Source organism: Leucopleurus acutus (assembly GCF_964270905.1).
Source record: "Leucopleurus acutus genome assembly, chromosome: 16".
NCBI lineage: Eukaryota > Metazoa > Chordata > Mammalia > Artiodactyla > Delphinidae > Leucopleurus > Leucopleurus acutus.
The window spans coordinates 35,248,533-35,261,899 of record NC_139158.1 but is presented as its reverse complement, the minus strand read 5'-3'; the positions used below and the strand labels follow the sequence as shown (position 1 = coordinate 35,261,899).

Genomic DNA, 13,367 nt, shown 5'->3' with positions numbered 1-13,367 from the left:
CCGGGCCCAAGCAGGGGGGAGCTGAGGGGGCCAGAGGAAATGCAAACAGCTCCCTCCCAGTCACCCTGGCCCCTGGAGCCTGAGACCAAAGACCCTGTTACCAAAATTAGCTCACCCCAAACTGTGGCCAGCTTCCTCCCAGCTTCCCACGATCTCCTTGGGAATGAATGAGGGAGCCAGGCGGCTGTGAGGAGCTGGCCCCGCGCCCCCTCCCCAGCCCGCGGAAGCCGACCCCAGCGTGGGAGACCATCGGAAACGGCTCCGTGTCATTCAAGGGGCTTTTCTCACTGCTTCCTTCCCACCCGGCTGTAGTCGGCACAGGAAGTCAGGGCTGGAGCCTGAGAACTAGGGCCCAACATCCCTCTCTTTACGCAAGATGGGCTGTGGGGTCAGGGCAAGGGTCAGCTCCGCCACCAACACCCCAGGGTCAATCAGAAGTGTCACATGGGCTCTCGCCCTCTCATCGGTGTGCAAACATCCCACGTAAGGAGCACCAGACGGCTCGCACTACGTTAGCACACCATTCATTCATTCAACAGCCGTGCAGGCCTCCTCCTGGCCAGGTACTCTGCTGGGAGCTGGCAGTGGGGCCGAACACATCTCAGATGGATGGTCACGTCCGGGGTGAAGCAGGGCTGCTCACTCACTTTTTCTTTCATAATATGAATATTTGAGTTGCATGTGACACTAGGCACTGGGGACATGGTCCGCAAACTCATAGAAAGGGTCCGCAAACTCATAGAACGTACAGGTCCGCAAACTCATAGAACGTACAGGTTGAAAGGCAGATGTGAACCAAACAGAAATAACTATGTCAGCGAGTTGCTGTAAGTCGGGGGTTAGGGGTGCGAGCTTTGGAGTCAGACTGGCTGGGTGAAAGCCAAGCCACCAACAGCCTCGTCCCAGGATGTGCCTCAGTGTCCTTACCCACACAAAGAGCACCATGATGGACCCACTGTGGAGGGCGAAGCGCTCAGGGTTGTGTCCGGCACACATCAATGTGCATTTTTTAGAAGCATGATAACAGGGTACAATAGAGTATAATTGAGGGCAGTGGATTTAGGGTAACACTTAAGATGTGAAGGATTGGCAGGCGTGAGCCAGTGGTGGGGACCAGCATCTGTGAAGAGTCGGGGTCTCGGAGAGCGAAAAGGCCGGCAGAGCTGGCAGCGGGGTCGGGGGAGAGGAGGAGGCGGAGCAGGGTCTACAGGGCCTGTGGACAGCGAGGGAGCGTTTTTCATCCAGAGGCACAGGTTTGGATGGAACATTCTTTGGCCCGTGTCTCCACCTTCCTATTTCACACACAGAGAAACCAGAGGCCCAGAGAGAGGAAGCCATCTGCCCCAAGTCACCCAGTAGGACAGCCACCTACACCAACCGTTACTGTTCTCTGTCTGCACAAGAGGAGCTGATGGAGGACAGGCAAGGAGACAGGCACAGCCAGAAGGCAGCAGAGCCCAGACCAGGAGGAGCCCAGGATGCTGGCTGCCCCCAGGCACCTCGGGTCTCCAGCAATCCTCCCTGGACGAGTTCACACTGGGGGAACCAGGCAGTGATGGGCAGGGCATTGTGGGCTGGCGAGTCCTGCTCGCCCCACAGCTCTCCACTCTCACCTCGGGTCTCAGAGGACATGGCACCCAGGAGGTGGAGACAAGGTCAGAGCTTAGGCTGAGCCCAGTGCACCCAACATGGGCACACCCAGCTCAGTCTGCCCCAGGGGCCAGAGGAAGCCCCAGCAACTTGGAGGGGAGGCCAAGGACCCCCTCCCCATTCCTCTATCCCCAGATCACTGGAGTGACTTTCAGTTTCAAAAATGGCAAGTTCTTTGCTGACCTCAGTGGGACTCGGGGAGGAGGAGCCCTCCCTCCAAATCCCCGGATTCTCATTCTCCTGGGGTAGAGGGGAGGCTGCAGTTGGGACCCAGGCACCCTGCCACCCGAACCTGAGCCCTGTCATAGGAAGCCGCTGATGGTGATCCCGAGCCTACAGGCCAGGCCTTGGGGTTTCCCTCTTACAGGCAGCTAGGTGTCCTGCTCGTGGAGAAGCCCCTCGGTACCCCCATGTCTCCCCCACACCTGGCCCCAAGGAGAGAACAGGAGGGGCTGAGGCCAGGCCGCGCCTGCCCAGTACAGGGGCGCCAGGAGTAGGCGCATACCCAGCATTCCAGCTGCAGTGAAGCCAAATCCCCCCTGTCGCCACAGCAACGCTTCCTGTGTGGGGCAGGGCGACTGGAAGAGCGGCCCTGGGCTCCTTCCTAGGGTGAGGGGACCTTCTCCGGTGGTAAGACCCCCATCACTCACCCACACCCCTCCTCAGCCAGGCTCAGTCCTGGGCTGCAGATGCTGGCCCCCCAGGCCTGTCTGACACGGGGTGGTCGGAAGGAGCGGTTCCGCCTGTCCACGCCAGAGGTCCTCTGGCCCCCTCCTGCCCTGGACCAGCCTGTCAAAGCTCACCACCCCTGGGTACCCCCTCAGCTGTGGCTTCTACTTCCCTGGCACGGCCATGGCTTCAGGGCCTCGGCCACCCCCACTGGGGCTCTGGCACAGTGAAGGGGCAGGAGAGGCCTGGGGCTCCGGAGTCAGATGGACCGAACCTGCCTCTGCCACTCAGCTGTGAAACCCTGGGGGAAAAAATAACCAAAGGACTGACTTTACAGGATGGTCAGGAGAGTGGAAGGAGATTGTGCGTGCCAAGAGCCTGGGACATAATAACCCGTCATAAATGCAACCTAAAAACAAAGCAGAGGGTGTGAACAGGAGGGAGCCGCCCAAGCATCCCCTGCTCCAAGCTCCAGTCTCCAGAGGAAGGGCCCAAAAAAGACAGTGGAGGGAGGACTCCCCAGGCCTCCCTGCCCAGCCCCCAGGCCATGGGGACAGCCAGTGGGGCAGGGAGGGCAGAAGCTGGAGGGAGGGCAGTGCCTTCTTCCCCAACCCCCACCAGTACCCCCTCCAGTGGGGAAGGAGGATCTCAGAAGAAGGCACTCCCAGAAGGCCTCTCCCCCGAGCTGGCCCCTCGGCTCACACCGACCCTGGCTGCCAGCAGCAGTTTTCTTAATAGAAGCCAGGTGTGGGCCAGATGCCCTGGCGGAAGTGGGGGGCAGGGCCAGGCAGAGGGCAGCATTCCAGGTCCTGCTGCCCCCGCACAAGCGGCCAAGCACAGGCAGCGTCCCAGGAGCTAGGAGGGGGTGGGAGCCACCCACGCTCTTCCCGGGTCTCCTCGGCCCAGAAACCCCCTTCAGGGGGGCTCCCTCCCTCTTCTCTGAACTTGGAGCCCTTGGACGGCAGCCATTGCATCTCTACCTCAGCACCATGACTGCCCCCAGTTGCTGGAGGAGGAGGAGAGAAAGGAGGAAAGGGTTCAGCTGGATGAGCTGGCCAGAGGCACTGCCTACCTGGGGCAGGAATGGAGGTGCCGGGCGCTGTGGCCTGGACCCTGGGGAGGAGAGGGTGACCTGAGAAAGCTGCGGGGAGAGGGCCTCAGTCTCCCTCCTCGAGCTGAGCCTGGGGCCCCTTTCCAGGCAAAGACTGAAGGTTATTTAACACAGAAAGCTACAGTGAGGCCCACTGCTCACGCTGCCCTGAGGCTCACATAGCTCCACCACAGCCAAGGGGCGACGACACCAAGGAACCAAGACCCAGCCTCGAGGAAGCAAGGCCAGGGTGGAGCTAAAGCCACTTCTGCTGGGCTTGGTTCACCTGCCAGGATGGGGCCTCCTCTTGGTCTTCAGCCAGTCAGAGGTGGAGCTGACTGCACTGCCCTGGGAAAGAGCTGCAATTGGCTGTATGAAGGGGAGGTGTGTGTGTGTGTGTGTGTGTCTGTGTGTGTCTGTGTGTGTGTGTCTGTGTGCGCTACTACTGCTTGGGTTTAGACTGGTGGATTACCCTTGACCCCGGGTGGGGAACAAGTCCTAGAAATGGAGATGAGGCATCTCTGCTGGGCCTGGGGCCTCGCTGGGGAGCTCTGCCCACGAGCTGGCAGCAGAACCCTGAACTGCACCTTCCTCAGGAAAGAAGGCTCCTCAGCTTCTAGAAGAATTTTTAAAAATGTAAATCCGCTCATTTCACTGTTGGCTTATAACCCTAATGGCTCCCAAAGCACAGGTGACAAGCCCCTGACTCAGGCTCCTAGGACAAGCTCAGCCCGCCCCAGGCCGTCCACAGCAGCACTCAGGCCTCAGCCCCAAGCCAGCTCCTCAGGGAAGCACTAAATCACTCCAGCAAGAGGAGCCCCCCAGCAATTGCCCCGTATCTGTCTCGTTCACCACAGAACATTCTATGCCTGGCACCAAGTTGTTCTCAAATGAATGAACGAGTCCCCAGTGGCTCAATGCCTGCAGCATGAACCCATCGCCTGGCCTCCTCGTTTGGAACTCAAAGGGCCACATGCACCCATGCACAGCCAGACACAAACCGAACCCGCTCAGCGCCCGGGGCCCACAGATCAGGCAAGCCCCCCAGCACCAGGGCCTGGAGGGGTGCAGAGGGTGGGGGCTGGATCTTCTTGGCTCCTCTGTGGCTGGCCTCCGCTGACCGTACCAGGAAAGGTGGGTAGAGATGAGGGTTTCAAAGGAGAGGAAGTTGGAATCTCAAATTAGCTTCCTGAAGCCACAGGATGCTTCCACCGAAGGCCTGTGGGTGGCCTGGCTGCCCCCACCCTGTGATCAAAGCTGGATCCTCCCAAGACCCAGAACATGCTTCCCAGAAAGAGCCTCGAGCCACCTCCCAGGTGACCCCCACGTACCCGCCAGGCCTCGGCCAGGGGCACGGGGCGTGGCAGAATCTGTGTGTCAGAGGCTGAGCTGCCCTTGCCCGCGCCTGCTGAAGCCGCTGGGGCCTCAATCCAGCTCCGCTGCCCACACAACTCACCTGGGAGGCCTCGGGCTTGGCTCTGGGGTCAAAGATGCGCAACTGCTTGTCCTGGAAAAGCAGAGAGGAGAAAACAGCACAATTAGGCCGGGGAGGTCCTCTGGGAGGGGGCCTATCTCCCCCACCCCTAGGCTCTGATGGTCCCACACCCAGTACACAGGTTGAGCATCAGGCACCAGGCGACCCCTCCCCAGCCCAGTTCCTCCTTCTCACAGCAGGGGGCAGGCCCCCTTTCCAGCCCATCACCCACAACAAAGACTGTGACAAGAGTTCACATTTCCGGAGCACCTACTATGTGACACGCATGATCTCACCCTATCTTTCCAACCACCTTATGAAGCCGTGCTATCACCATGACCCCTTCACAGATGGAGAAACTGAGGACCAGAACCAAACTCTAGGTTCCCAGCCGCTACACATGTGTCCGGCCCTGTGCTCAGCCCAGCCTAGAGGGGCTCACAGGACAACATAATTTCTACACTTAACTTGGCGTCTAACCAGGACAGCAAGCTTGCACATCCATCTACCACTCAGCACACAGTTACTGGTTCAGAATACCTGACTGAGGGTGGGGATGGGAACAGACGAAAAAAGAAGAAAAAAAATACCAAAACAAAATGCCCATACCTTATATAAACAGCTTTCTTTCTGTGGAATAATCTCTCTGCGTGTGTGAGTGTGAAAGTGTACACAAATGTACATGCATAAAGAACTGGGGGAGAGGAGGCAGAATCTGTATCCATTGACTATTTACAGGCTTGGCCATGATAAATTGTTAACTGCAAAAAGGAAGATGCAGAGTTACGCGGTGTGGTGTGATTCTACTGTGGTAAAAGTAAAAAACTCCATTTGTCTGACCACATTCCTGTATGTTTTGCAAGTCTGCTGAGTAAGGAGAAAGGTCTTGACAGGCACGGGCCATGTTTTAATGCTGGCACCAGGGGTGAGGCAGGTAAGGGGTGATCAGCTTTTCCTTTTTACATCTTAGTACAGCTCCACTTTTTTCCGATCAGCACAGATTCATATTTTCTTATTTCAAAAAACAATCAACCAGCAATGAACAATTGGAATTTGAAATTAAAAACACAATACCATTTACATCAGCACCCCACAAAAATGAAATACTTAGCTAGAAATCTAACAAAATGGGACTTCCCTGGTGGTCCAGTGGTTAAGACTCCATGCTTCCACTGCAGGGGGCGCAGGTTCAATCCCTGGTCGGGGAACTAAGACCCTGCATGCCACACGGCACAGCCAAAAAAAAAAACTAACAAAATACGTATAAGATCTACATGAGGAATACTACAAAACCGCTGAAAGAAATCACAGAATTAAACAAATGCAGAGATATTCCATGTTCACAGTTAGGAATACTCAATATTGTCAAGATATCAGCTCTTCCCAACTTGACTTATAGATTCAATACAATCCCAATAAGTTTTGTGAATAGCGACAAACTGATTATGAAGCTTATGTGGAGAGGCAAAAGACTCAGAATCGTCAACACAAAATAAAGGAGAAGAACAAAGGTGGAGGACTGCTGCTTCCCGGCTATATTCTAAAGCTACAGTAATCAGGACGGTGTGGATCTGCACAAAGACAGACAAATAGATCAATGGAACAGAACAGAGAGCCCAGAGGAAGACCCCCTTAACTACAGCCAGCTGATCTTCGACAAGGGAGCAAAGGCAATACAATGGAGCAAAGACAGTCTTTTCAACAAATGGTGCTGGAACAACTGGGCATCCACATGCAAAGAAATGAATCTAGACACAGACTTTACATCTTTCACAAAAATCAACTAAAAATGGATCATAGTCTTTTTTTTTTTTGCGGTACGCAGGCCTCTCACTGTTGTGGCCTCTCCCGTTGCGGAGCACAGGCTCCAGATGCGCAGGCTCAGCGGCCATGGCTCACAGGCCCAGCCGCTCCGCGGCATGTGGGATCTTCCCAGACCGGGGCACAAACCCGTGTCCCCTGCATCGGCAGGCGGACTCTCAACCACTGTGCCACCAGGGAAGCCCTGGATCATAGTCTTAAACATAAAAACACAAACCTTTATTATAAAACCTCTAGAAGATAGCATATGAGAAAACCTAGGTGACCTTGGGTTTGGCAATGACCTATTAGATACAATACCAAAAGTGTGACCTATGAAAGAAAAAACTGATAAATTGGACTTCATTAAAATTATAAACTACTGGTCTGCAAAAGACACTGTTAAGAAAATAAAGACATGCCACAGACTGGGAGAAAACATTTGCAAAGCACATATCTGAGAAAGAACTTATATCCAAAAAACACAAAGAACACTTAAAACTAAGAAAAAAAAATTAAAAAATAGGCAAGAGATCAGAATGGACACCTCACCAAAAAAGATACACAGATGAAAAATGAAAACATGAAAAGATGCTTAACACTGTATCTCATTAAGGAACTGTAAATTAAAACAACAATAAGCTACCACTACAAACCTACTAGAATGCCTAAATTTCAAAAAACTGACAATACCAGGGCTTCCCTGGTGGCGCAGTGGTTGAGAGTCCACCTGCCGAAGCAGGGGACATGGGTTCGAGCCCTGGTCCGGGAAGATCCCACATGCCACGGAGCGGCTGGGCCCGTGAGCCATGGCCGCTGAGCCTGCGCGTCCAGAGCCCGTGCTCCGCAATGGGAGAGGCCACAACAGTGAGAGGCCCACATACCGCAAAAAAAAAAAAAAAAAAAAAAAAACTGACAACACCAAATACTGGTGAGGATACGGAGCAACAGGAACTCTCATTCACACTTCTGGTGGGAATGCAAAATGATTAAGGCCACTTTAGAAGACAGTCTGGAAGTTTCTTACAAAGCTTTAAAGAAAAAAAAAAACTCTTACTACATGATTCAGCAACTGTATTTACCTAATATCCTAAGTATTTACCCAAATAAGTTAAAAACTTATATCCACATAAATGTTTATAGCACTTGCAAAAAACTGGAAGCAGCCAAGAAGTTCCTCAGTAAGTGAATGAATAAATAAACTGTGGTACATTCATACAATGGAATATTGTTCAGCGATAAAAAAAATAAATAGCTCAGACCCCAAACCATAAAACTCCAAGAAGAAAACATAGGGGAAAAACTTCATGACATTGAATTTGGTAATGATTTCTTTTTTTTTTTTTTTTTTTTGCGGTACGCGGGCGTCTCACTGTTGTGGCCTCTCCCGTTGCGGAGCCCAGGCTCCGGACGTGCAGGCTCAGCGGCCATGGCTGACGGGCCCAGCTGCTCCGCAGCATGTGGGATCCTCCCGGACCGGGGCACGAACCCGTGTCCCCTGCATCGGCAGGCGGACTCTCAACCACTGCGCCACCAGGGAAGCCCTGATTTCTTTCTTTTTTAAAAATTTTATTTATTTATTTTATTTATTTTTGCCTGCATTGGGTCTTTGTTGCTGTGCACAGGCATCTTCTAGTTGTGGTGCGCAGGTTTCTCATTGTGGTGGCTTCTCTTGTTGCAGAGCACGGGCTCTAGGCGCCCAGGCTTCAGGACTTGTGGCTCACAGGCTCTAGAGCACAGGCTCAGTAGTTGTGGTGCACGGGTTTAGCTGCTCCGTGGCATGTGGGATCTTCCCAGACTAGTGCTCGAACCCGTGTCCCCTGCATTGGCAAGCGGATTCTTAAGCACTGTGCCACCAGGGAAGCCCGGTAATGATTTCTTAAATATGACAACAAAGCACAGAGAAAAGCAAAAATAGACAAATGAGACTACGTAAAACTTAACTTTTGTTTATCAAAGACCACAACAGAGTAAAAAGACAACCTACAGAATGGGAGAAAATATTTTCACATCATCTATCTTTTAAGGAATAAATATCCAGAGCATATAAAGAACTCATATTACTCAAAAATGAAAAATCAAATAAACCAACTAAAAATGAGCGAAGAACTTGAATAGACATTTTCCCATAGATACACAAATGGCCAACAAGCAAGTGAAAAGATGTTTAACATCACTAATCCTCAGAGAAATGCAAATGAAAATTATAGTAAGATATCACCTCACACCCGACAGAATGGCTACTATCAAAAAATCTGGAATATAACAAGTGTTGGTGAGGGTGTGGAAAGTTGGAATCCTTGTGCATGGTGGTGGGAACATAGAATGGTACAGATGCTATGGAAAACAGTCTAGCAGTTCCTCAAAAAATTAAAAATAGAATTATCATATGATTCAGCAACTCTGGGTATAAACCCAAAAGAACTGAAAATAGGGTCACAAAGAAATATTTGCACACCCATGTTCGCAGCAGCATTATTCACGATACCCAAGACACAGAGGCAACCCAAGTGTCCACTGACAGATGAATGGATAAACAAAACATGGGACTTCCCTGGTGGTACAGTGGTTAAGAATCCGCCTGCCAATGCAGGGGACACGGGTTTGATCTCTGGTCCAGGAAGATCCCACATGCCACGAAGCAACTAAGCCCGTGCGCCACAACTACTGAGCCTGCACTCTAGAGCCCGAGAGCCACACTACTGAGCCCACACGCCACAATACTGAAGCCTGCGCACCCTAGAGCCCACGCGCCACAACTACTGAAGCCCACACACTCTAGGGCCCGTATTCTACAACTACTGAGCCTGCGTGCTGCAACTACTGAAGCCTGTGCTCCGCAACAAGAAAAGCCACCGCAACGAGAAGCCCATGCACCGCAACAAAGAGTAGCCCCCGCTCGCTGCAACTAGAGAAAGCCCACGCACAGCAGCAAAGACCCAACACAGCCAAAAAACAAAACAAAACAAAACGTGGTATACACATTCAATGAAATATTTTTCAGTCTGAAAAAGGAAACCCTGTCACATGCTACAGTATGAATGAACCTTAAGGACATTATGCTAAATGAAATAAACCATTTACAGAAGGACAAATAATGTATGATTCCATTTATATGAGGTATTTAAAGTAGTCAAATTCATAGATATGGAAAGTAAAATGATTACAAGAGGCTGGGGTAGGGGCCAAAGAGAAGTTGTTCAGTGGGTGTAGAGTTTCAGTTCTGGAGATCTGTTTCACAACAGTGTAAATATACTTAATACTAGAACTGTATATTTAAAATGGTTAAGATGGCAAATTTTATATGTGTTTTTTATACCAAAATTTAAAAAAAAAAGCTATCAGTCCACAAAAAGATATGGAAGACCTATAAATGCATATTACTAAGTGAAAGAAGCCCATCTGGAAAGGCTACATATTCTTTGATTCCAACTATGACACTTGACATCCAGGAGAAGGCAAATCTTACAGAGACAACAAAAAGATCAGTGGTTGCCAGGGGTTTGGGAAGAGGAAGGCAGGGACGAACGGGTGAAGCACAGGGCACTTTTTTTTAGGGCAGTGAAACTATCCTGTGTGAAGCTGTAATGATGGATACATGATGTCATGCATTTGTGGGAACCCACAGAAAGCACATCAAGAGTGAACCCTGGGGACTTCCCTGGCGGTCCAGTGGCTTAAGGCTCCACGCTCCCAATGCAGGGGGCCCAGGTTCGATCCCTCGTTGGGGAACTAGATCCCACATGCCGCAACTAAGAGTTCGCATGCCACAACTAAAGATCCTGCAGGTTGCAACAAAGATCCCGCAAGCGGCAGCAAAGATCCCACGTGCCGCAACCAAGACCCAGCACAGCCAAATAAATAAATATTTTTTTTAAAAAAAAGAAAGACCGGGCTTCCCTGGTGGCGCAGTGGTTGAGAGTCCGCCTACCGATGCAGGGGACATGGGTTTGTGCCCCGGTCCGGGAGGATCCCACATGCCGCGGAGCGGCTTGGCCTGTGCGCCATGGCCACCGGGCCTGCGCGTCCGGAGCCTGTGCTCCGCAACGGGAGAGGCCACGGCAGTGAGAGGCCCGCACACCGTAAAAAAAAAAAAAAAAAAGACCAAGTTTGTTTAAAAAAAAAAAAAAACATGGAAGAGTGAACCCTAATGTAGATTGTGGGCTTTAGTTACTGTAGCAACATTGGTTTAACTATAACAAACGCACCTCACCAATGCAAGGTGGAGTAGGGAGGGGAATATGGGGACTCCTGGCCCTGTCTGCCTGGCCCTGCCTAGGTGCTTGGGATTCAGACAGAGCAGACAGTCTCTGCTGAGTGCTGGTGTCTGCAACCCAGAGGTAGTCACAGGTAACTCTCGGGAGGAACCTGGACCTGACTTGAGCCCAGAGGACAAGTGGAGCTTGTACTGGGAAGGGAAAGGCATTCGAGGGAGGAGGAGAACGAGCAAAGATGTGGAGACAGGAGCTCGCTGGCATGAGACGTGGAGGGAAGACGAGGTCATACAGGGAGAATGAATGGCAGGAGTGGGGGGCAGCAGGCAAGCACACAGCTGGACAAGGGAGGGGTCAGCCTGCAGAGGCCTCGAAAGCCAGGCCTCCCTCCACGGGCCTTCACGGGCAGGGTCCCAGGGTTCTCCTTCCAGCTGCAGTTTACTGAGCACTTCCTACGTGCCAGGTGGGCACCAGGCACAGTCCAGTAGTTAGTTCTGAGGCACCGTCCACTCCACAGCCTCGGTCGGGAGGAGGCTGCTTAGAGACAGACAGCGATCAGACAGACAAGGACAGTGAGGGACACAGGATGGAGACAGGCAGAAAGAACAGTGAGAGACAGAGAGAGGATGGGGAAAGATAGAGGGTCAGAGAAGAACAGAGACACAGAAAGAGAGAAAGACAGAGAACAGAGACAACTATAGACACAGAAAAGACAGCAAGGGACAGTGAAAGTGAAAGAACCAGAGATTGAGAACAGAGACAGGGCAGCACGGGACAGACAGAGGATGGGTCAAGCAGTGAACGACATTGGATCTCGACAGATGACAGGCAAGAGGGAAGGCCTCCTGGCAGCAAGGGCCACTCCCACCCCTGTGGAGACCAGACAGGCAGGGTTAGGACGCCAAATCCACCACTGATGTGCTCTGTGACCTGGGCAAACCCCAGAGCCCAGGGTGGGGTGAGGGTGATGGCAGCACCTCTCACAGGTCGGAGGCACAGTCTTGGGACCTGGGCACCTCCCTAAAGGCAGCTGGGCCATCGAGCGCAGAATTCCAACAGGAGGTCCAGACCAGGCTTCAGACTGGGCACTGGGGGCTGGACTGGCGCTGGTGGGGCCTGCAGGGCCGGGCAGCGGGGGTGACACTGGGCTGCTGAGGCGCTGGGCTCACAGGCCCACTCCCGGTGGAGTGGGAGCCCAGCTGGCCAAGCCCAGCCATCTGTGGGGCCAGCGTGCCCCCTAGCGGCCACCTGCTCCTCCCCTCAGCCGCAGGAGCTGGGAGGGGAGCCAGAACGGGCTTCACTGGGCTGAGCCAGCCCCTCGCCCTGCAGGGGCATCAGGAAGCCTGCAGGTAGAACTGCTCCAAGGCAGGACAGGAGTCATAACCAGGTAGCCAGGGAGGTTTTCCCCGTGGGGTTGGCGGGGAGCACAGTGTGGAGACCAGGGAGGCCCTGATGAGAAGAATGTTGCCCACCACTGGTCAAGAGGGGCTCAGGCTCCCTCCTGATGAGGGTGGGCCCCTCACGGGCTCCTCTCGCACTCTCAGAACAAACCCATGGGCACCTCCACCTGGACTGCGGTCACAGGGGCAGCCCCCCTCCTGCACCACTCCCCAAGGGCTTGCGGTTTTTGACTAACCCGTTCAGGATCCTGAGGCTCCCTTTACAGCAAAGGAAGGGGCAGTGGACACAGGACTGTGGTGATACCCGGCACTCACTGACACATGACACCCTTCAAGGACAGCGTCCTCCCCCAGGATGCCGCACCCACATCAACAGTATCGCGAGGCCCTGTGTCCCCACAGGTAACCAGGTCTAGGAACTGGGGTGGGAGCTGGGGGGCCTCCCCTGGGCACCACTCCAGGCAACCCACTTGGGAAATCTATGTTTTTCGTCCCTGCGCCTTTGGGCTCTGGGCGGAGAAGGCACAGAGGTCCACCAGACTCAGAGATGGCCTGCTCCACTAATCCCTCCCCACAAGACACCAGCAGGTGAGGAGTTGAGTCGCCGTCCCAGGACACAATGGGGACAGGGTGCTCTGTGACTGGGTAGCTCTTCCTTCTCCACCCGCCCCGCTCTGGGCCCAATCTTGATGGTAAATGGGGCTCAGACCCCTGGGGACGTGGGGCTGGACCCCCACAACAGAGACACCCCCCTGTAACCAGCAGGGGGGCAGTCCAGAGTTCAGGAGCCCAGCCTGGGTGGTGGGGAGGAAGAGGATGAGACCAGCGGCCCAGGGTTCCTCTCGCAAGGTTGCATCCAGATCCTGGGAAAGCTGTCCCCAGGGATGGCACCCTGGGGACTGCCGTGGCTGCAGGGTTTGTGGTGAGGCCCTCCGTCCCTGGGTGCTGAGGGCTCGCAGCTGTCACCCCTCCTGGCACTGCTGCCCACAGCCATGCGCATGTCCAGTGACTGGTCAGCATGCGGACAGGGCCCAGCCCCCTTGCCTCAACAGGGACAGCTCCCGCATAGT

At 53.4% G+C, this 13,367-nt stretch overlaps 1 protein-coding gene across 2 annotated transcripts in view; it reads right to left on the bottom strand.

Moving 5' to 3' along the window:
* LOC309973631 (coronin-7) overlaps positions 1-13,367 on the bottom strand; it is a 54,219-nt gene that overhangs the window by 29,638 nt on the left and 11,214 nt on the right. The window contains exon 5 of one of the 2 annotated variants that reach the window (XM_082857975.1): positions 4,866-4,916. In XM_082857975.1, the coding sequence (XP_082714101.1) occupies positions 4,866-4,916 (51 nt within the window). Of the gene's footprint in view, positions 1-115; positions 283-4,865; positions 4,917-13,367 lie in introns of those variants that run through there. The other variant, XM_082857976.1, reaches the window with a different exon arrangement.